This window comes from Phycodurus eques, chromosome 8 (genome assembly GCF_024500275.1).
Source record: "Phycodurus eques isolate BA_2022a chromosome 8, UOR_Pequ_1.1, whole genome shotgun sequence".
NCBI lineage: Eukaryota > Metazoa > Chordata > Actinopteri > Syngnathiformes > Syngnathidae > Phycodurus > Phycodurus eques.
This window is the reverse complement of record NC_084532.1, coordinates 31178356-31200883: the sequence shown is the minus strand read 5'-3', so window position 1 is coordinate 31200883 and position 22528 is coordinate 31178356. Positions and strand designations below refer to the sequence as shown.

General features: G+C 44.3%; 1 protein-coding gene across 1 annotated transcript; it reads right to left on the bottom strand.

Moving 5' to 3' along the window:
• Window positions 1-518: 518 nt before the first annotated feature.
• On the bottom strand, window positions 519-21436 carry LOC133405946 (ELAV-like protein 1). Its single transcript, XM_061683040.1, has 8 exons — window positions 21248-21436; window positions 19570-19646; window positions 19402-19464; window positions 19169-19337; window positions 11089-11192; window positions 10605-10758; window positions 10317-10542; window positions 519-1057 (listed from the first exon to the last, which is right to left on the bottom strand). Exons 2-8 carry the CDS (start codon window positions 19603-19605, stop codon window positions 742-744), a joined length of 1068 nt encoding a protein of 355 aa, XP_061539024.1. The 5' UTR covers window positions 19606-19646; window positions 21248-21436; the 3' UTR covers window positions 519-741.
• Window positions 21437-22528: the final 1092 nt, after the last annotated feature.

Here is a 22528-nt window from a genome sequence, read left to right as displayed (position 1 = left end):
TCTCATAATCTCTAGGTGGCAGTGGGATATTGGAATAAAAGTGTACAGCTTTTTCATAACCTCTAGATGACAGCATACATTTATAAAATGTGCAAGTGTTTTTCATTTTCCCATATACGCATGTACAATGCGCACTATTGACGTTTGACAATTTTTTTTGGGGAAAAAAATGCACATTATACACAAGAAATTACAGTAATTGTCAAGTAATTGTTGGCAGTCTTACTTTCAACCAATCTCCAACATTTATGTGAGCAATAAAATTGCTTTTATATCACTTACTCAAGTGTGCCAATGTAACAGGTGCCAGCTCATGAAGTGCGAGTGCAAATTAGTAGACCCTGGCTCCCCGATGCCTGATGAGCCGCACCCACCACCCGCTGGACAGTTGCCAGCTCAGCACCGGGCAAGTGTGCTTAATTCTCAAGCAGAGGGACTGGGGTCCACGGCTTGACACCATTACAAAAGATTTACAATACATGAATGCTGTTTTTCTACCACCAACTGAGCAGCACCAGTGACTTTTTGGATGGGTTTTTATTTAGTTTTAATGATTTGACATCAAACAAGCAACATTGTAGAGTATGAGAAGGATCTGACCTTGTGACAAGTTCAACTAAAGTATTTTTTTCCCACCCATCGGGACAGCAAAAATGGGTGTCCGCTGACTCATATGAGCTACTTATGAGGAGAACAACAAAAAAATAAACCACCACCTTGCACCTGTAAAGGACAGGGGGTCTACTTGTGTCCCTTGCTGGTCTTGAAGGAGACCTGGAGGACTTTGTCTCCCAGCCTGTAGCCGTTGAGATTGTGTATGGCCATGGCCGCCTCCTCATAGTTGTTCATGGTGACGAAGCCAAAGCCTTTGCACTTGTTGCTGTTGAAGTCTCGGATCACCTTCACGTTGCTGACGGCGCCGAAAGGCCCAAAGAGCTGCCAGAGCATGGCCTCATCCGCCTCCTGGCCCAGGTTGTAGATGAAGATGCACCAACCAGATGAGCCTCCGGAAGCCCCGCCACCCCCGCCCATGTGCTCCACGCTCATTGGAGAGAATCTGAAGGCGAAAACGGCTGTCAGTCACATGATCTTGTACAGTGGGCAAAACAGCAGTTTGATACATCATTAAGCTCTCCCGCTTGCAAACTATGGAGATCTCTGTCCGTTTTTTTTTTTTTTTTTTTTAACCATAGCTACATTTCAACGGAGAGACACAGAATTTACAATGAAAATCCACAAAATCACATTGTACGACTGTATTTTATTGCATGAAATAAGTATCACCCATCAACCGGCAAAAATTCTGGCTCTCGCAGACCTGCTCTTTAAGATGCTCCCTTGTTACCTGTATACCTGTCCACACACACAGTCAATCAGAGGCCAACATTTCCACCGGGCCAAGACCAATAAGCTGTCCAAGAACACAGGGAACACAATTGTAGATGGGCTATAGTAGTGCTGGGCCATTAGGTGATCACGATACATTTCAGTTGGATCACGGTGATCAGCTAGGGGTGTATTTACTCCATCAAACATGGAAGAAATGTGTCTGACAATAGCCAAGCAGTCGCCCTTTTCCTGCTCCACTCTCATCTGTAACTTGTAGAACTAAACATAACGATCGAACGTGGAGTGAAACACGTCGTCGAGTGTAGCGAAAAAGACGCTGGCCATGACTTTGAGTTATCCTGTCGAGTTGAGGCTATTGCCCACAAGTGAAGTTAGTGCGGTGCCTCCGTAGCCCTCCCATGCAGACGACCATCCTGGCGGCAGCCCCTCATCACCCCGCTGGCTGAGGTGGCAGCTCTGCGAGAATGACCCGCGTGAACACGCAGCTCGGTCAACTGGGGAGTGGCATCTCAATGTCCTTGGAGTGGTCCACCTAGTTTCCACGCCTGAACTGAACCCAGTTGAAAATCTTTGCCATGTTGCCAAGCGACATCCCCAAAACCAAAAGGATTTGGACCAGATCTGTGGCGGAGTGGAGCGCAATCCCTGTTGCAGTCTGTGCCACGACTGCAATGACACGATCACAAAGTCGATCATCGAACTGCGACCTAGGATGTCCTGGTGCCAAGTGCACGTGTGGACACCTTTATGCTTGAACATGGTGTTTGTTATGGACAATCCATGATGAGCACAGAAGCCCAATAATAGAACACCGCTCGGGTTCTGATTGAGGGGGCTGTCGTTGCCCACGTGAACATTAAAGTCCCCCAGCAGAACAATGAAGTCCCCAGAGGGAGCGCTCTCCAGCACCTCCTCCAAGGACTCCAAAAAGGGTGGGTACTCTGAACTGCTGTTTGGCGCATAGGCACAAACAACAGTCAGGACCCGTCCCCCCACCTGAAGGCAGAGGGAGGCTACCCTCTCGTCCACCGGGGTGAACCCCAACGTACAGGCACCAAGCCGGGGGGCAATAAGTATACCCACACCTGCTCGGCACCTCTCACCTTGGGAAACTCCAACCATAACCCAAATTGTCATTGTTGTGGTGAGCCACTGTGCGTTTCACGCAGTGAGCCAACAGAGTTGGAAGGCTGTGTCATTAGCCGTTAGTGGGCTCGTGGAACGCCGGCCGATGTTACACTTTTTCCAGTGTTGGCTCCGTCCAATACTCCACAGCCTTGCTCCTCATGGAGCGCGTAGATTCACACAACAGAGACGCTTATGGGAAAGTTAATTGATTATGTTCACTAGCCCGCGAGGTAGCGAGTTAAGGAGCTAAATAGCTTGATCCACCGTGGCAACGTCGTTTAAAACGTCAGCGCTTTGCTCCGTGTTGTTGTGTGTGTTGGTCCCCAAGTAACACACACAGAGGAAGGTTAAGTGTTAAGCTAGCCCGCGAGGTAATGAGTTAAGGCTCTAAACAGCTCGCTTCATGGCGGCAACGTTGTTTACGTCAGCGCTTCACTCACAATTGTATGTGAGTCCCCAATTAGCACGCACAGGAAAGTTAACTGTTTATTATGTTCACTAGCCCACAAGCTAACAAGCTAAACAGCTTGCGCCACCGCGGCAAAGTCATTTAAAACGTCAGCACCTCTCCGAGTTGTTGTGTGTTTGTCCCCAATTAACACAAACATAGGTTAACTGTTTTTTAAGCATAACCTCAGTGGCACATGTTATTCAGCCAGTAGTTGACTACAATGAATGGCAACATACCGTATTTTCATGACCATAAGGCGCCCTTAAAAGTCTTTAATTTTCTCCAAAATGGACGGGGCGCCTTATAATGCGGCGCGCCTTATGTGTGCACCGAGTAAATATATATAAATATTGTTGTGTGATGAGCGCTGTGCTTGATTGACTGGGAGCATTTCCTGCCGACATGCTGCTTATACAGAGGAAAAGCGGACGTGGCTGAGGACAGCATGCGGCCGTTAAAGGGGGAAGGGTGCGCGTGAAGGTGGACGCTAAAGGCACGCCCCCAGTAGGTATATAGCGTCGGTATGTGCATTGTCCAAATCAACATCTGTTTGGCTAAGGACCCCCGCAAATGGCACCTACGAAGCAGTTTAAACTGCAAGCTATCAGCTATGCGGAGGAACATGGGAATCGAGCAGCCGCGAGAGAATTCAAGATCAACGAATCCATGGTTCGCAAGTGGAGGAAGCAGGAAAACGACCTGCGCCAATTCAAGAAGACAAAGCTGAGTTTCCGCGTAAACAAGGCGAGGTGGCCCGAGTTGGAAGACCAACCCGACCAATGGATTAATGAGTAAAGAACAGCCGGGAGAGGCGTCTCTACAGTCACCATTCGACTGAGGGCAATAACGCTTGCAGAAGAAATTAAAATCGAACATTTTCGAGGAGGTCCGCCTTGGTGCTTTTGTTTTATGAAACGGCACCATCTATCCATCCGGGCGAGGACTACCGTGGCGCAGGAACTTCCGGCGGATTACAAGGAAAAGCTGGCCATCTTCCGCTCCAACTGAAGTAAAAAGATTGCCAACCACATCACCAACTTGGACGAGGTGCCGCTCACTTTCGACATCCCGGTGAACCACACTGTAGAGAAGAAGGGGACCACCACGGTGGCGATACACACAACGGGGCACGAGAAGTCGGCTTTTACTGTTGTGCTTGGTTGCCATGGTATTGGACAGAAACTGCCACCTATGGTGATTTTTAAGAGGAAGACGCTGCCTAAAGAAAAGTTTCCAGCCGAAGTCATCGTTAAGGGCAATCAAAAGGGCTGGATGGACGAGGAGAAAATGAGAGAGTGGCTGAGTGAGAATCTCACAGCCGCTGTCAAAAACCAAGTGCAGCAAATAAACTCCGAGCTTGCCATCATTCCGGGATCCTTGACGAAGGAACTCCAACCGCTGGACATCGGTGTAAACAGGGCGTTCAAAGTCAAGTTGCGAGCGGTGTGGGAGCGATGGAGCACAGATGGCGAACACAGCTTTACTAAGACAAGGAGGCAACGCCGGGCGAGTTACGCCACCATATGTGAATGGATTGTGGATGCTTGGGCTAAGGTATCTGCTTTGACTGTTGTCCGAGCTTTCGTGTCAGCCGGCATCATTGCTGAACAGCCCCCCTGGCAATGAGACTGACTCTGACAATGACGAGAGGGAACCTGGCGTGTTTGTTGGAGAACTTGCCCAGCTGTTCATTTCGGATACAGAACATGAGGACTTTGTTTGATTTGTGGAGGAGGATTGACCAAAAAAATAACGTGAGTACATTGTTAAATACTTCAATAAAGTACAACCGAACTCAGTTTTGCTTCCGCTGCCTTTTTAAAAACATTGTTTTAGCGTGCATGCATGCTAACGTATGTTTTAAGCTAGCGTATGTTTTACCATGCCTGCGCCCAATAATATGGTGCTCCTTATGTATGTGTTAAATACAGAAATAGACCCCGTAACTGAGACTGCGCCTTTTAATACGGTGCGCCTTATGGTCGTGAAAGTACGGTATATTTGATTGACAGGTGAAGGGCTCGTCTTCAGCGGACCAACCAGTCTTGTAGTTCGAGTGCGGGCCTTATTTTTCATTTCAAAGGCATAAAAAACAACAACGCTATTATTGTTTATCGTGATTGTTTTGGGGAAAATATATAGCCTTTAAAAAAAATTCTTGTGACATGCCTAACTAACCCCTTATCACATCACATACTGTTGCCCACCAACATCTACAGAAGCACCACAAAATCATGTTCAATCACTAATTTAATTCGCTATAATGTTTTTTTTTACATCACTAATTTATTACATTATTAAATAGAACAGTATTACACATCACGGCCTCCAACCACACCCATCAAGGTCTGCGACAATAGAAAAGGCCTTAATACTTAATTGAACGTAACAACTGGGGTTATGTCACCATCCCTAACGCTTTACAAAGGTCCAAGAGCCATGAGTAATGGGGGAAAAAAAACAAAATTTAACGACGCGCTGACTAAGCAGTGTTAATAGTTGGAAATGAATCTGCACACAAACTTTTCTTGGTTGGGTGACCAATCCCTTTCAGCGATCCATTTTCAACAAAACAGGCCCACTCCAATGTATGCAATCTAAATATTTTTACACGTTTGTCTAAAACATAGGTGTCTAATGGGCTCTTGTAGAGTGAGGAAGAGGCGGACTTTTATGCCATTTTCTCAGACAGTTGACGTGCCCGAGAGGGTTAGGAAATTTGCTCTCAAGCTATTTTCAACACTTGAGGTTGGTCAATCACTTGTCAAAAACAATAGACCTTGTTAGAGATGATACGATAATCTATTTTGTGATGTAACGTACAGTATATAGGGCTCGACACTAACTTTTGCACTCGTGCACCCAACTTTTTCAGTTGGTCGCACCAGCACACGATTTGGTCGCACACTTTTTGGGGCGGTACACCATGCCCATATATATTATATATAAACATTATACAAAAAAACATTGGAGAATGTATTTGAAATCATGGCTAAACAACAATTAAGTGTTAATAAAATGCCTACCTGAGCAACACTTGTCATACATGATGAACTTGTCTGGAAGGCTAATCACTGCCCCCTCAAAACTTCATGCCAATTACAAAATGTTTTATTTTAACATTTGTGTATGAACTGTAATTTAAACAACAACACTGACAAATAATAATTATGTAAACTACATGAAATTCACATTTTAAATAGTATTATTATGATTTCCCAATAGTACATAGAGCATAAAAATCTTTTTATATCACTGTAGTTGTTTTTGTTTCTTATTTTTCCCCCCTGAACAATAAAAAAGGCACCGCACGGCTGGGTACCTGTTTTCAAAGGGAACCCTGATTGTAATAACAAATACTTCTTAAACTACAACCTCTGAGCTCTACTTTTGAAATACAGTGTAGCGGACACACCATGAAAAGATGACACCCAGCACCCCAGTCTCCGGCTACCGCCGCTCTCCCCGCCGGGGTAGACGACCACGGAATGGCTTCGCATACAGACGCTAAGTGAATCACAAGCCAGGATCATCAAAGTGAGACACAGACATCTCCTATTGCACGCTGACGCTAAGTGAATTACCAGCACCCGGAGAATCAAAGCGGAGACAAAAGATAACTAGTTTTGCACCACAACGCTAAATTAATTAACTTCCACCACCAGCCAGTCCAAAGAGCCTCACCAACAAAGGAGTCTCCCTCCCTGCTGCGACACTTGGCCAGTCAAGCCGGGACAATGGACGGAGTGCTCGCGACACCCACAGGCGATGGAATGCCACTGCAGACGCGGGTTCATTAACCACAGTCTTTACCGGACTTGACTGGGATTTAATATTTTAAGAACTTTACATGGACGCCACTAGTGACTGTATTTCTGCAAACTTGAATGTCTGATGTCGAATCTGTTGTCAACTGCACCAGATGAAATGTTTCACTCCACAAATGCCACATTGCAAATATTACAGTGTTCCCAACATCACATAACATTCGTTACAGGGATTAAAGAGGATGGGCGTGGGACAATGCAAATCGGGAAAATGGTCTCATTATCTTAAATCCAATATTATTTTATTCCACGGGGTTTAAACCACGACTTAATCCTAAAATGGAAAAGTAACACTCAGAGGCGGTCCAGCTTCCCTTTTGGTCCCGAAGGTGGTGGGAGCGGAAGGGGGGAGAACCACCCCCTTTTGTCTCTCTCTCTCTCTCTCTCTCTCTCTCTCTCAGAGTCAGCTCTTGTCTCGTCCGACCAACTTGCCGAAGACTGGCCCAGCCAGGACGCCCCACCTCACCACAAGGTGATGAGGACACATCTGACCCTTCCCCACTGCAGGGCATCCTGCCAGCGCTCCGAGCTACCCTTTTTGGGGGCCTGCGCGTACTCCGTGGGGACGGAAGCAGGCACAGCACGTCCTGCTCCGAATGTCTTGCGAGCAGAGACACCCGGGCTCTGGCCGACCTGCCTGGGAACCTTTTGTTCTCCTTTTCTTTTTCTTCCTCCTTTCCGCCAAATCCACCTGTTCTCCGTGCGGACCGGGCCGGCCGAACACCCGGAAGCTCGACCTGCCTGCCGCCATCGTGTTCAAGACACATAAGTCCTGCCATATTTGCACACTGACTGAGGAGTATCTGCAACATTTGCACAATCAACATTGTCCCAGATTATTGAACTACTAGTCACTGTAAACTGCATACATTCCTTGAAGTCTCGACGCCCTTTCCACAATGGTCATTGCACTGGACTATTGCTATATTAGCCATTCAACCTGCTCTAAGTGCGAGAGGACTATGCATCTTTTTGCACAATTGTCAAAAAAATAAATTAAAAATTTGTACCGTCATTACCAGATAACTAGCAACCCTTTATTGCTCAGTGAAGGGAATATAGAATACTTTATATTCTAATATGTAATTCTAACTAGTTTGGAAGAGAATGTGTATTGGAGTATAGGAGTATACTGCAGGAAGGCCCCCAGCGGGGGGTATGTGGCCCTCATCAGGGGGTATTTGGAGACAGATGGCAAAGAAGAAAGGAACTGCGGGGAGCCACTATAAACATTGAATGCAGGAGACATCGGCAGGCGACGTCTGGACCCAGATCAAATAGTCATCATTTGGCCGAACAACGATGACGTCAGATTACGGACCAATCGGACGACAGCGATTCCACACCGGCCTGTTTGAAACATTGTATAAGTCTGGGGGAGAGTCAGATAGTTTTGTTCTACTACTGTATCTGCTAAGAATAAGTTAGGGTAGTTACGAACCCAGAGCTCTGCAAAATGTATAGACTCCTCTGTCAGGAATAAATTGGTTGCTTTTTATACATTGTTGTTGTGAACGACGTTCTTTCACGAAAACGAACACGCTTGGAACCACGGAAGTTAGGAGATTTTAAAACACAGGTTCCTTCATCAGTGACTGTTTTTGTCAATGTCTTTATGTCTCAAAAGTGTTCTCTGTCAATTGACCGTCTGTTGTCGTACAAGAGCGGCTCCAACTACCGAAGACAAATTTCTTGTGTGTTTTTTGGACATACTTGGCAAATAAAGATAATTCTGATTCTGAAGTTTAGACATCTAAAAAGTGATGTGGTGGCCCTTTCTAGATAAAATAGCTTGATTTATAACGTTGTAATTTAAAATTACGCTAAACTGGAAGTAACGCAGGTGGCGCTTCCATCTTATTCTTTTGTCCTAAATTAATTACATTTTTACTCAACTAATATACGCTACAGGGTATATAACAAAGTATTGAGTATGTAGTATGAGTAGTATGTAGTATGTAGTATGTAGTATGAGTATTGAGATGAACTTTTATAATATTATAATATATATATATATATATTATATATATATATTATAATATAATATTATTATATAATATTATATATATATAATAAAATACTTATTTTTAGGGTTTACACGATCAGGATTTTTGGGACCGATAACCGATCCGATCACAAGATGGAGGAATGTGTCTATTTAAATGACCTGTTCATTTACTGTATAGACTTGTGTACTTAATTGCTTAAAAATTAATATTTACAATAAATAATGTATCTTTGTTCCTCTATTTATGCCAGTGAGGCATAGTGACAGAGAACAAATGAATGGTCTTCTATTAGATGGCAGGAAGTAAACAGTAATTGATGTATCCACTTTTTGTGCCATTTTTGTTTGTTGGTGTGCCGTGAAATTTTTCAATTGTTGGCTCGATAAAGGTTGGAAATCACTGCTTTAGTCAGATCGTATATTCTAATCAGTGAGGTCAAACCAACATTCCATGACAGAAATAATGGGTGCTAACTTACTGTAATTAAATTACTTAATTTTTAATTAAATTACTTTACCCGCACCGAAACTTTAGAACATGATTCGACAGAACGGCTACATGTTTACGTCCAATCGTTTGTGCTACCGCTAGCTTGCTAGGCTACATAACATTTTATTGCCTCCTTGTGAGCCGTATCGTATTAAAAGTACATGAACATACCTCAAGCAAGCCTTAAACGGACGTCCTCTCCTGAGCACCGGCGACCACCAACACACGTTTTCCCCCCATTTTATCCTTACAATACACTCCAGCCGGCACGCTCCATTCTTGTTGTCGTCGCCACGGTAACGAGTGTATCCAGTCGCATTTGAGTTGACAAGTTAAAGCCCAATGATCGTAAAAAACGGGATGCGGTGGGATTTTATTACAGTAGTCTGACAGTGCAATCGTGAAAGAGCAAATTTGTCTTGTTGTCTGATCCGGGCATTACGTGTTGCCTGTCTCCAACCTGTTGTCTGTCCCACACCGACGACGCTTTTTTATTTATTTATTTTTTTTTTAAATAACTTAATTGGCCATCAGATATTTACAGTACTACGTCAAAAGACATGCAACAAGGCTAAAAATAAACTCTCTTTTGAATTCAAATATACTGTGCACGCAACGACACGGAGTTAATGTCTTTTGCGGAGCCGATCAATGACGTAAATGATCGGATCGGCGAATTGTGACAAAGCCGATCAGCATAAAATGTTAAATATCGGGCGATACCGATCAGCCCGATCAAATCGGTGTAAAGTCTACTTATTTTCTGGTACTTTATGCAGGCATAGTATCGAAGTCAGAATTTTGCTATAGTGACATCACTAATAGACGACATGCCTAGGTTTAGCATGTCCCTAAGCTCAAATCTTTTCCAGGAGTACCATCATTTTTGTCCACCAGTTTCATAAAAAAAAAAAAAAAAAAAAAAGTCTAGTCTGATTTTCATCAGCTAATTTTCAGTCCGTTTTTTTCCTGAGTATGACTTTTGTCAGTTTCAAGTTATTTCAGTGATTGTTGTGGGTTTCTCTTTCATGAGCAGAGGGGGTTTTGTATGCGTAGATGTACCTGAACCTCTGTGCCTGGTGGTGCACGGGTCCAGCGAAGCGTCGCGGTTGGCCATGGTACATTTGAGACATCAACTGAGAGTTCCTGGCCTGGTTGGGATTGGCAGCAAACTTCACCGTGATTGGCTCAGAGCTGCCAGGAGGCGTGTGCCCATTAAGCTCTTTGATGGCATCCTCGGCCTCGGCCCGCTTGTCAAATCTGATGAAGGCCACGCCCCTCGACAAACCTACAAAGCCGAGCGCATGTGTGACACAGACAGAGACCACTGATGCCTGTGTGCATGCGTACCTGATGCTTGGTCCACCAGCACGCGGGAATTGATGATGTGTCCGTAACGGGCAAACATGTCTTCCAGGTCCTGCTGGCTGATGGTGCGAGGCAGGCCGCTAATGTACAGATTAGCATCTTTGATGGTGTCCGAGCTGGGGCGCGCGTACGACACCTGTGGGAAAAGGCTTGAAAACTTTAACAACTCCACACAACTTCAGATTATGCAAAAGAAATAGTTGACACGTTCAGGAGCAAAAATTCATTGAGCATTTGGGCAATGTCACATTACATCAAAACAAAAGCTTCAAACAGCCAGGTTTGTAAAATAAATAAATAAAAGACATTAATACTTGATGAAATCAAAGAATCATCTTATAAAAATAAAAGTCAGGCACAGTAGAAATGACAAGTTCTTTTGGAAAACAAAAACAATCTTGAGTACCTGGTGGATGCTTGAGAAAGAGCGCCCCCTACAGAGCAGCAAGTGAAAGTGGAACTTTACCTTGATGGTTTTAGACTGAAGCCTCAGGCCGTTGAGGGAACTGATTGCCCTCTCGGCATCACTAGCGTTAACAAAGTTAACAAAGCCGTAACCTAAACTGTTGCCTAGAAACACAAAGCAAAACAACAAAACAAAAACAACAACAAAATGACAGAGGTCAACAAAAGTGCACAGTGTACAAATTTTTCCTAAGGCCAAATGACCTTTCACCTGGTGTGATATTACAAAAACGCTAACGAAACTTAAAAAAAAAAACCATTCAGGTCATGATTATGATCATCATTACGCTTACACTTCTCATTAATAATATACAGCACCAAAGGCAACATTGACAACAGCAACAGCATAACTATTGCGCTTCCTTGAAAGGACCAGTTCGACCAACAAACATTATTCTGCCCCCCGTTTTGAAAAAGATAAGTAGCTGTGTATGGTGTGAACTGGTCTTGTAACATGATTTTCATGAACAGCATGAAATTCAACATTCAAACACACAAATTGCAACAAGAGTTCCCAAAAGAATGACAGCCATCAGTAAAAACAAACAAAAAACAATTCACATGGTGCAGGGCACGAATGCACTGTGTACAAGGGGGAAAAAAAAAAAAAAAAAAAAAAAAAAAAAAAAAAAAAAAAACAAGCACAGAGTGGCAGAGTTGTAAATAAAAAATTTTTTTAAAAAAATGTATATATATCGATATATATATAAAACAAATGTGGTGACATTTGAAAATAAAATATTTCATCACGGGAGAGTCCACACACCTCTCGTCACTCGCGTTTCCAGGGCGTCCTCGCTTCACGACAGTCTGGCGAATGCGATGGCACCTTTTCAGGTTACCAAGGCCGGAGTAAACATGGTTCGCGGTAACTAGGAGAGGGCTGCTTACTACTTTCAGGGTATAGCGCGCAAAATAGTGTCTCTTTCAATAGTGCCGCTTTCAATAGTGCTAAAACTTTCCATCAGCAATGTGAGATGTTTTCGGGTTTTTTTTCGTGTTATTTTTTTGACTGCTTAGTGCGGGCAAAGTGACACGCCCCCAACCCTCCCTCTGTGGGTGCCAGCAGTCAGCGATCCTGTCACCCTTGTCAAGAAAGTCGATTTGGGAGCTACACTAACTTTTGCACTCATGGCAATGGTGCGACCAACTTTTTCAGTTGGTTGCACCAGCACAAGATTTGTACAGCATGACCATGGCATGCCATAGTTTCAATTGACAGTGACTCGAGATGTGATATTTGGAAAGTATGTTGCTGTGAACAAATTTGTCCGAAACAAGCAGTGGCAGACAAAACCAAGGCTTTACACTTTTATTTGATCATTTGTTTGACTCAGAAGGCACTAGTTCTTCTAGTGAGGGCTCCTAACCCTCAACCCCTGGGTAAAGTTACCCCTTCATTTTGAGCATTACCACAACCATAGGATTGACATACATTTAAAAATAACTGCATAAGTGTATCACCACCATATAGATATAATTTATGATTATTCAAGCTAGTTTACAAATTATTTACTATCAAAACAAACAAATTTAGCTATTTAAAATCACCATCCCAAACACCCATCCATTTTCTTCCGCTTATCCGAGGTCGCGTCGCGGGGGCAGTAGCTTGAGCAGGGAAGCCCAGACTTCCCTCTCCCCAGCCACTTCATCGAGCTCTTACGAGGGGATCCCGAAGCATTCCTAGGCCAGCCAGGAGACGTAGTCTCTCCGGTGTGTCCTGGGTTGTCCCCGGGGTCTCCTCCGGGCGGGACATGCCCGGAACACCTCACCGGAGAGGAGTCATGAGGCATCCTACCCAGATGCCCGAGCCACCTCATCTGGCTCCTCTCAATGCGGAGGAGCAGTGGCTCGACTCTGAGCCCCTCCTGGATGACCGAGCTTCTCACCCTCTCTCTAAAGGGAGAGCCCAGAAACTCATTTCGCCTGCTTGTATCCGGGATCTTGTCCTTTCGGTCAAGACCCACTGCTCGTAACCATAGGTAAGGGTAGGATCGTAGATCGACCAGTAAATTGAGAGCTTCGCCTTTCGGCTAAGCTCCTTCTTCACCACAACAGACCGATACATAGTCCGCATCACTGCAGAAGCTGCTCCGTTCCGCCTGTCAATCTCCCGTTCCATTCTTCCCTCACTCGTGAACTCATCCCTGACCTGGAGAGGACACGCCACGCTTTTCCGACTGAGGACCATGGCCTCAGGTTGGAGGTGGCGATTTTCATCCCAGCCGCTTCACACTCTGCTGCGAACCACTCCAGTGAGAGTTGGCGATCACGGCTTGATGAAGCCAACAGAACCACATTATCTGCAAAAAGCAGAGTGAGATGCAATACTGAGGTGACTAAACCGGACCCCTTCTACGCCTCGGCTGCACCTAGAAATTCTGTCCATAAAAATTATGACCAGAATCGGTGACAAAGGGCAGCCTTGGCAGAGTCCAACCCTCACCGGAAACGAGTCCGACTTACTGCCAGCAATGCGGACCAAACTCTGACACTGGTCGTACAGGGACCGAACATATCCTATCAGAGAGTCCCGTACCCCATACTCCCGAAGCACCGCTCACAGGACTCATCGAGGGACACGGTCAAACGCCTTCTCCAAGTCCACAAAACATGTGTAGACTGGTTGGGCGAACTCCCATGCGGGGAGGGTGTAGAGCTGGTCCAGGGTCTGAGATTCGACATTCCGACGGACCCTCCTCTTCAGCACCCCTGAATAGACCTTAACGGGGAGACTGAGGAGTGTGATCCCCTGTAGTTGGAACACACCGCCGCCTCTGCCAGGAAGTGGGTGAAGTTCTGCTGGAGGTGGGAGTTGAAACTCCTTCTGACAGAGGATTCTGACAGACGTTCCCAGCAGACCCTTAAAATACACAACACATCTTCCCCCACCATCAGAGCCAACTCACCACCAGGTGGTGATCAGTTGACAGCTCCAGCCCTCTCTTCACCAAAGTGTCCAAGACATGCGGCCTCAAGTCCAATGTCTGTATTTGTTTTTCAATCAGAACATGGATAAATCATTACTACTGCAATTATTGCACTTTATTTTAATGATAGTTTGTTTTCATATACCATTCTCTTCAAAAGGAGTCTGGGCTTTTTAACTTTGGACATACAGTGTCTTCATATGTCTATGCTATAAACAGGGTTTAGACAGACAGACATAGATTTATTAGCTTCATAAAGTTATTAAAATCTTCGCACAAGACTATTTATGAGTGAAATGAAAACGAGAGAAACTAAGCAGGCAATCTTTGCAGTTAGCGGTACAGCCCACCTCTCCAACACACGAACGAACACACACACACACACACACACACACTCTTGTAATTTTGAGACGATCGGGGAAATACCTGCTGGTTTTATGCAGCCCAGTCGAAGTGAAAACCTGATCATGTGGAGAATGCAGAGAAATTACACTTCTCCAGCTCCACTTTCACATTAGATAAATGTCCTGTACTGAATATACTAACAGCCCACAAATGTAGCAGTATTGAATTGATAATGTGTGTAAAAAGAAAAGCTGTAGGTGACTTGCAGTGGGAGGATTTTACCATCTTACTGGACTTTAAAAGGTAGGTGTGGGCTAGCTAGCTTGCTCACCAATAGTCCAGATGAGTTAAAGGCTCACATTTGTCATTTAAAATGAATAAGTAGCGGGCCGCCACCAATATAGGCATGTGGTGGCCACTTCACTGGCCAGACATAACGGCGTACTCCTAGCCTGTCTGTCTGCATATGTGGTGCGCATGTATGGGACGGTGCTGTGATAATAGTGCGTCCTATGTGGAAGAAGCAATCAATTATGTTGCAGCAGGTGCCCAATTATATTCAAGTGGGTTGCTTTTAACTCAAATGGAATTCATAATGACTGAGATGGTGTCAAAGCGCTCACTCACTCCCTTCTCTCTCTATATGTCTGTCTGTCTCTCTTGCTCGCTCTCATGCAGGAGGAGATCGCAGTGGAAAAAAAGGCGACTTTCAACCATTAAAACATGCACTCGCGCAAATGTGACAAGATGAAATTTTGTATTGCACAAGCTGAATGAAGGTTGCATATGCGACCAATTTGGTCGCAGTCTGGAGCCCTGTGTCAGAACGGCCACTTCAACCCGAGTATAAGGCCTCAAGAATTTTTTTAATCGGTTGATGGGTTCTGGAGGAATTGAGGTTTGTGAGTTGGATAAATTATTTTTTGGGGAATGTTTTTGTGTGATATCACCTATAGAAAATCTGGTTGGCCAGACAGAGGGATAGAGATGGGAAGGATGTGCAGCAGGTTAGGGTGATTAAGGATAGAGATGGAAATATGTTGACTGGTGCCAGTAGTGTCCTCGATAGATGGAAAGAATACTTCGAGGAGTTGATGAATGAGGAAAATGAGAGAGAAGGGAGAGCAGAAGAGGCAAGTGTGGTGGACCAAGAAGTGGCAATGATTAGTAAGGGGGACGTTAGAAAGGGATTAAAGAGGATGAAAAATGGAAAGGCAGTGGGTCCTGATGACATTCCTCTGGAGGTATGGAAGCATCTAGGAGAGGTGGCTGTGGAGTTTTTGACCAGCTTGTTCAATAGAATTCTAGCGGGTGAGAAGATGCCTGAGGAATGGAGGAAAAGTGTGCCGGTGCCCATTTTTAAGAACAAGGGTGATGTGCAGAACTGTGGTAACTATAGAGGAATAAAGTGGATGAGCCACACAATGAAGTTATGGGAACAAGTAGTGGAGGCTAGACTCAGGACAGAAGTGAGTATTTGCGAGCAACAGTATGGTTTCATGCCTAGAAAGAGTACCACAGATGCATTATTTGCTTTGAGGATGTTGATGTAAAAGTACAGAGAAGGTCAGAAGGAGCTACATTGTGTCTTTGTAGATCTCGAGAAAGCCTATGACAGAGTACCCAGAGAGGAACTGTGGTACTGCATGCGGAAGTCTGGAGTGGCAGAAGTATGTTAGAATAATACAGGACATGTACGAGGGCAACAGAACAGCGGTGAGGTGTGCTGTAGGTGTGACAGACGAATTTAAGGTGAAGGTGGGACTGCATCAGGGATCAGCCTTGAGCCCCTTCCTGTTTGCAGTGGTGATGGATAGGCTGACAGATGAGGTTAGACTGGAATCCCCGTGGACCATGATGTTTGCAGATGACATTGTGATCTGCAGTGAAAGCAGGGAGCAGGTGGAGGAACAGTTAGAAAGATGGAGGCATTCGCTGGAAAGCAGAGGAATGAAGATTAGCTGAAGTAAAACAGAATATATGTGTATGAATGAGAGGGGTGGTGGTGGAAGAGTGAGGCTACAGGGAGAAGAGATAGCAAGGGTGGAGGACTTTAAATACTTGGGGTCAACTGTCCAGAGCAATGGGGAGTGTGGTCAGGAAGTGAAGAAACGGGTCCAAGCAGGTTGGAACAGGTGGAGGAAGGTATCAGGTGTGTTATGTGACAGAATAGTCTCTGCTAGTATTAAGGGCAAAGTTGATAAAACAGTGGTGAGGCCAGCCATGATGTACGGATTAGAGACGGTGGCACTGAAGAGACAACAGGAAGATGAGCTGGAGGTGGCGGAAATGAAGATCTTGAGGTTCGATCTCAGAGTGACCAGGTTGAAAATTAGAAATGTGCTCATCAGAGGGCCAGTCAAGGTTTGATGTTTTGGAGACAAAGTTAGAGAGAGCAGACTTCGATGGTTTGGACACATCCAGAGGAGAGAGAGTCAGTATATTGGTAGAAGGATGATGAGGATGGAGCTGCCAGGCAAGAGAGCGAGAGGAAGACCAAAGAGAAGGTTGAAGGATGTCGTGAGGGAAGACATGAGGGCCGTTGGTGTTCAAGAGGAGGATGCAGGAGATAGGCTTACATGGAAAAGGATGACACGCTGTGGCGACCCCTCAATGGACAAGCCGAAAGCAAAAGAAGATTCTGGAAAATAATTGACTAAAATCATTGTCTGTTTCACCATTTTCAACTTCATAGGCTAATCCCAAATGCATCCTCCAGGAAAATATTAAGTATTTTTCTGTTTTTATTGGCCATTTCTGAATTTGAAGTTAGTTCATTCTGTGTTGTGACAATCACTAACTTCGCTCCGTCGCTTAATACATTTATCATTAACATCCGTAAACTAGATAATTGTAAGTGCGTTTCCTAATTAATACAGGTTGTACTAGCGGATCAGCTTGTCCCCGATGTTACATGTGCTTCGCGGTTCCGCTGGGACCGCAACCAGGGCCACAACCCGCAGCACCTCAACGCAAAAATACAAAAGACCAGGACAGTAATATGACTCAAGTAAAAGTCAAGTAAAGTAGTCCTCCAAAAAATAACCCTAACCAGATATTGCAGCCTTGAGTTTTGTCCGACACAGATATCAGTCCAATCCAATTTCAGCAATAATCATACCTACTTTACTTATTTTGTAGTATGGAATGTTAGAAAAGACTAGATCAAGTAATATAACTCAGAGACCAATAACCAGCAACAGTACTACGAGAAAAACTGACCAATTTATTATTAACTAATGGGATACATAAAGTAACTGGTGTGCACATCTTGACCTCTGGGGCAGTGTGGTGCACGCAATGAGATACACACGCAGTCACAAAGAAAGTATTCCAAGTCAAAATCAAATAGGGTTGGGCATCGTTTGAATTTGAGCGATTCCGGTACCTTATTTCGATTGTGGTTCCAAACAATTCTCGATTCCGATTCTTTTAGGGGGTTGGGTCAAAAACGTTTGCATGGTTTAAATAAAGGGTGTTCAAATTATGAAGATTTATTTTTCTTAGGAGCCCGCAGCATAGACTAAAATAAACATTTGACTCTGGGTTCTTTATAACCAGTATCAATATCAAACCTATTAACTAAAAGGCAATGTGTGTGGAGCTAACCCAATTGACTTAATATTCATTAATGTTTCAGCTAAAAGTTGAATATAGCATTGTTAAAATAGTTATGTGGGACTCTTTTATCACGTCAAAGAGGTCACGTGAAGAGGTCTTTCTTGTTCTTGTTCCCTCATCTCCATCCCATTTTAGTTTAACTGTGCATTGCTCTTCCGTGTTCTTCAGAAACAGGTAGAGACACAAAGCAACTTTAACCTCTCGACTCTCTCTCGCTTTGCAGAGATATTATTAAAATTAGAAAAGACAAGATTGTTTCCTGATTTAATTTCCAAAACAGACTGCTTGTATAAGAGTGGTCAAATCTGAGAATTTAGATCCAGTCCGAGCCGATCCTTGTTTTTCTGCTGACATTGGACCGATTTATGATCTCAAAGATCGGCTCAGGAGAGCCCTAACACTTTTGTTTGAATTCTTGTTTTATGGTTTAAGAAATGTGATCAAGTACATCCATCCATACATTTTCCTTACCGCTTATCCTCACTAGGGTCGCGGGCTGCTGGAGCCTATCCCAGCTATTTTCGGGCGGGAGGCGGGGTACACCCTGAACCGGTCGCCAGCCAATCGCAGGGCACATACAAACAAACAACCATTTGCACTCATATTCACACCTATGGGCAATTTAGAGTCTTCAATCAACCTACCACGCATGTTTTTGGGATGTGGGAGGAAACCGGAGTGCCCGGAGAAAAACCACCCGGGCACGGGGAGAACATGCAAACTCCACACAGGCGGGGTCGGGATTTGAATCCTGGTCCCCAGAACTGTGAGGCAGTTGTGCTAACCAGTCTCCCACCGTGCCGGCGGATCAAGTACAATATACTGTATATGCACCATCAAACGCCTATACAGGTCCACTGCTCAGGGCGTCCATGTATACAGTTGCTCTATGTGCGGTGGTGCTGTAGCATCTCTTATTTTTATGCGATGGTTCAATCCAATCGGGTTCGACCAGGTCGCGCAGTGTGCGGCAGGCTTTATAGGCCACAACCGTAGGAACGGAACTCTGTCGTCAAACGAGGACCCCCTGTACTCCTCCTCATCATCATCGTCCTCTTCATCATCATCGTCGTCGTCGTCTGCTGCTAACATGCTAAGACGACACCCTTCTTAAGCGACTTTGCTGCACTCATTTGAACGCTTTCAATATGATCCATCACAAGCAAACAAATGCGAACATACCTGCCACTTTGTCCCGAATCAGCTTGGCTGACTCCACCTCGCCGACGTTGCTGAACAGGTTGCGCAGCTCATCCTGGTTCATGCTCTGCGGCAAGTAGTTGACGATCAGGTTGGTTCTGGCGTTGTCGTCGTCCGCAGCGTGCTCGCCATAGCCGTTGTCGTACATCTCCTGCGAACACAGCGTGATGACATTGTCAACCTCACCAACACCAGCTCCTACTGTGCAAAGTCACCTTTCCTCCGCTAGCTCCTTGACCGTCTCTGACGTCGTTCTGGGATGCCTGCACCTCGCACACCTGAAACGCAGGGTTTGGGTAAGGTCACCTGCTGTCGCCGAAGCAAGACGCATCCAATCCAACTTTCGACTCCTTGACACAGACATATTCAGAGGCTTCTCTCACCTTCAAGTACCTTACGTGTCCTCGTCTTTGCGCCATGTGATTGAATGACGGATGTCTGTCTGTCCGTCCGTTCGTCCCTGCAACAGTCACATGACTGAGCAACATTGCACTCACTTGACCACAATGTAATTCCAACTAAAATAAATAAATATGAAATACACAAATAAGCATGCACAATTTGTTGTTACGATTAGCATTGGATGTTTTAATTTCGGAAACACAACAAAGATGACGACGAGGATTTGAATCAGACCGAAAAGAATGTAATACATTGTAATAAATATATTGTTTGTAGAAGAGGAAATTTTTCCACACACACACACACACAAGACTGGCTGGCTAGGGGAGATGTGCGGATGGTGAAAAAAAATGAAGAAGATAATTGCCATGTAAACTGAGAATGGACTCATCTCGGACCCCAAATTGAACAGCAACACCAACCAACTCAACTTTAGTTATAGAGAATTTTAAAACCACAGCTGCACATAAAGTGCTGCATAGTATTCCCTCGTTTATCACGGGGATTAGGTTCTGGACCACCCCCGCAATATGTGAAATCTGCAAAGTAGCGACCACATCTGATTATTTATACCCATTTTAAAGCTCCCCAGACTCTTATTAATTTTCCCCACTTTCCTATTAACCTCTACCATAATCTTATAAACACTTGCTATACTCTTAAACATACAATAATGCACAGTAGTACTGTACACTATATAAATTTTATTCCTTGTAATGTTTTTTAATGAAATGTATTCCCTTTTTTTTTGTACAGTTTTAATATTTTAGGCAAGAAAGCATTTATTTTACAACAAAAATATTACAACATACCCTCAAAATCCTGCGATATGGCAAATTATGCGCGATATGAAAATGAAAAAAAAATCTGCAATGCACTTAATCCGCAATAGGTGAACCGCGATATAGCGAGGGAACACTGTACATTATATAAAAACAAAACATTAAAACAATTAAACATAGGACAAATTAAAACACTTGATAAATAGCGACGTTAAAAATAATAAAACACTAAAACAGTGCAGAGGCTCATGTTGACTTGAAAGCCAAAGGGGGGAAAATTGGTTTTAAGGAGAGTTTTACGGATAGCTAGTGAGAGGGCTTGCCTAAGATTTAGGGGGAGGTTATTCCAGAGATGTACCAGCAACAGAAAAAGCTCTATCCCCTCTGAGCCACCGTTTAGCACTTCCAGGAGCGTCTGGTCGGCTGACCTGAGGCAACGTACAGGAGTGTAGGAGTGGGGCAAACAAGAGAAGTGTTATGTGTTTTGTGTGGGCTACTGACTTGAGAGTTTTGGGGGGCAGGAAAATACATTAAAGCTCCTTGTAATGCTGTCTTCTTTGCAATATCATGCTAAAAGTGACTGATAACCGCGAAAATGGTTCGTATGATCGTGACACGCACTTTTCATTGCGTTTCATGTCAGGGTTATTATTTTGGCCACGTAGAGGTTTCCACTTAAGTTAGCATGAGTGCTACTGGTCAAAGAGGAATACATTCGGAAGATTGACGAAAAGCCAACATTTTGGTATGTTTTAAAAGTAGACCTTTGGAGGTGTTCAGCTTCATGTGACGACGGGGACGAGCTAGCAGCGGCTAACGTTAGCCGCGGTGCAAACAAAGAAAACGAGGGCGGGAAGAGGCAGCGTCAAATTCTTACCTGGGACGAGCAAAAGACGACAGAATAGCAATAAAAGGATTAACAACAAGTATCTCAAGCAATTCTACTCAAGCGCAAAATCGCAGGTGCCTTCGAAATCACTCAAAAGACAAAAAGTCACGCTGGCAAAATTTGTGCGCAACGCTTTAGTTTTTTTCTTTTTTTCTCTATTTCTTCTTCGTCCTTTTCTTCTTCTTCGTCGTCGTCGTATTTTGGCGGTTAGGAAGCACAAGCAATTTTAGCGCGCATTACCGCCTCCCTCTGGTCATTAGCCATGTTTGGATCGGGATTAGGCATTATGACGTAACCATCATACATGGGTGTCCAACTCATTTTTGTCGCGGGCCACGTTGTCGTTACGGTTTCCCTCTTGAGGCCCATTAGAAATCAGAAGTCAAGGATAATACATTGTTCAGTTACTGTAAAAAAAATTACTTCCAATATTTTAACAATCTTAATTATACGACAATTTGAAGTTTTTGTATAGATTTGAGCAAGAATCAGTCACCATGCCTCACTGGCATAAATAGATGAATAAAAATACTTTATTTCTTGGAAATACCTTTTTTTTTTTTTAGTCTGGGCGTCCCTGCTAAAGCTACTGCCCCCGCGACCCAACCTCAGATAAGCAGTAGAAGATGGATGGATGGTGTAAAACAAATGAGTTACAAATTGATTCATGTGATTGCTTTAGTATTTTTGTTTTTCTAGTTTTCATGGTGTTCCTTATCTAAATAACAATAAAGCGATAGCAGACATCTGAAAGACAGTTGGTTTCTTTACTGAAGTAAATACGTCACACTGGATCTATTTAGAGTAAACATTCAAACACAAAACATCCACCCATCCATTTTCTGAGCCGCTTATCCACACTAGGGTCGCGGGCGTGTTGGAGCCTATCCCAGGTGTCATCGGGCAGGAGGCGGGGTACACCCTGAACTGGTTGCCAGCCAATCGCAGGGCACATACAAACAGACAACCATTCGCACTCACATGCACACCTATGGGCAATTTAGAGTCTCCAATTTATGCATGTTTTTGGGATGTGGGAGGAAACCTGAGTGCCCTGAGAAAACCCATGCAGGCACCGGGAGAACATGCAAACTCCACACAGTCGGGGCCGGGGATTGAACCCGGGTCCTCAGCACTGTGAGGCTGACGCTCTAACCAGTCGGCCACCGTGCCCAAACACAAAACAATGTAAAGCAATATTTTGCATGTGGGAACTTTTAACGACGATAACTTGCTTGATCATTGTTATTAAAATTATATTATTTAGAA

Excerpts from the sequence above, each read along its gene's own strand:
- LOC133405946 (XM_061683040.1), bottom strand. The coding sequence starts at position 19,605 with ATGGCGCAAAGACGAGGACACGTAAGGTACTTGAAG. Across the intron at positions 11,193-19,168 it reads GATTCGGGACAAAGTGGCAG|GCAACAGTTTAGGTTACGGC; the intron begins GTATGTTCGCAT and ends TTGTGTTTCTAG. Across the intron at positions 1,058-10,316 it reads CACCAGGCACAGAGGTTCAG|ATTCTCTCCAATGAGCGTGG; the intron begins GTACATCTACGC and ends TTTCGCCTTCAG.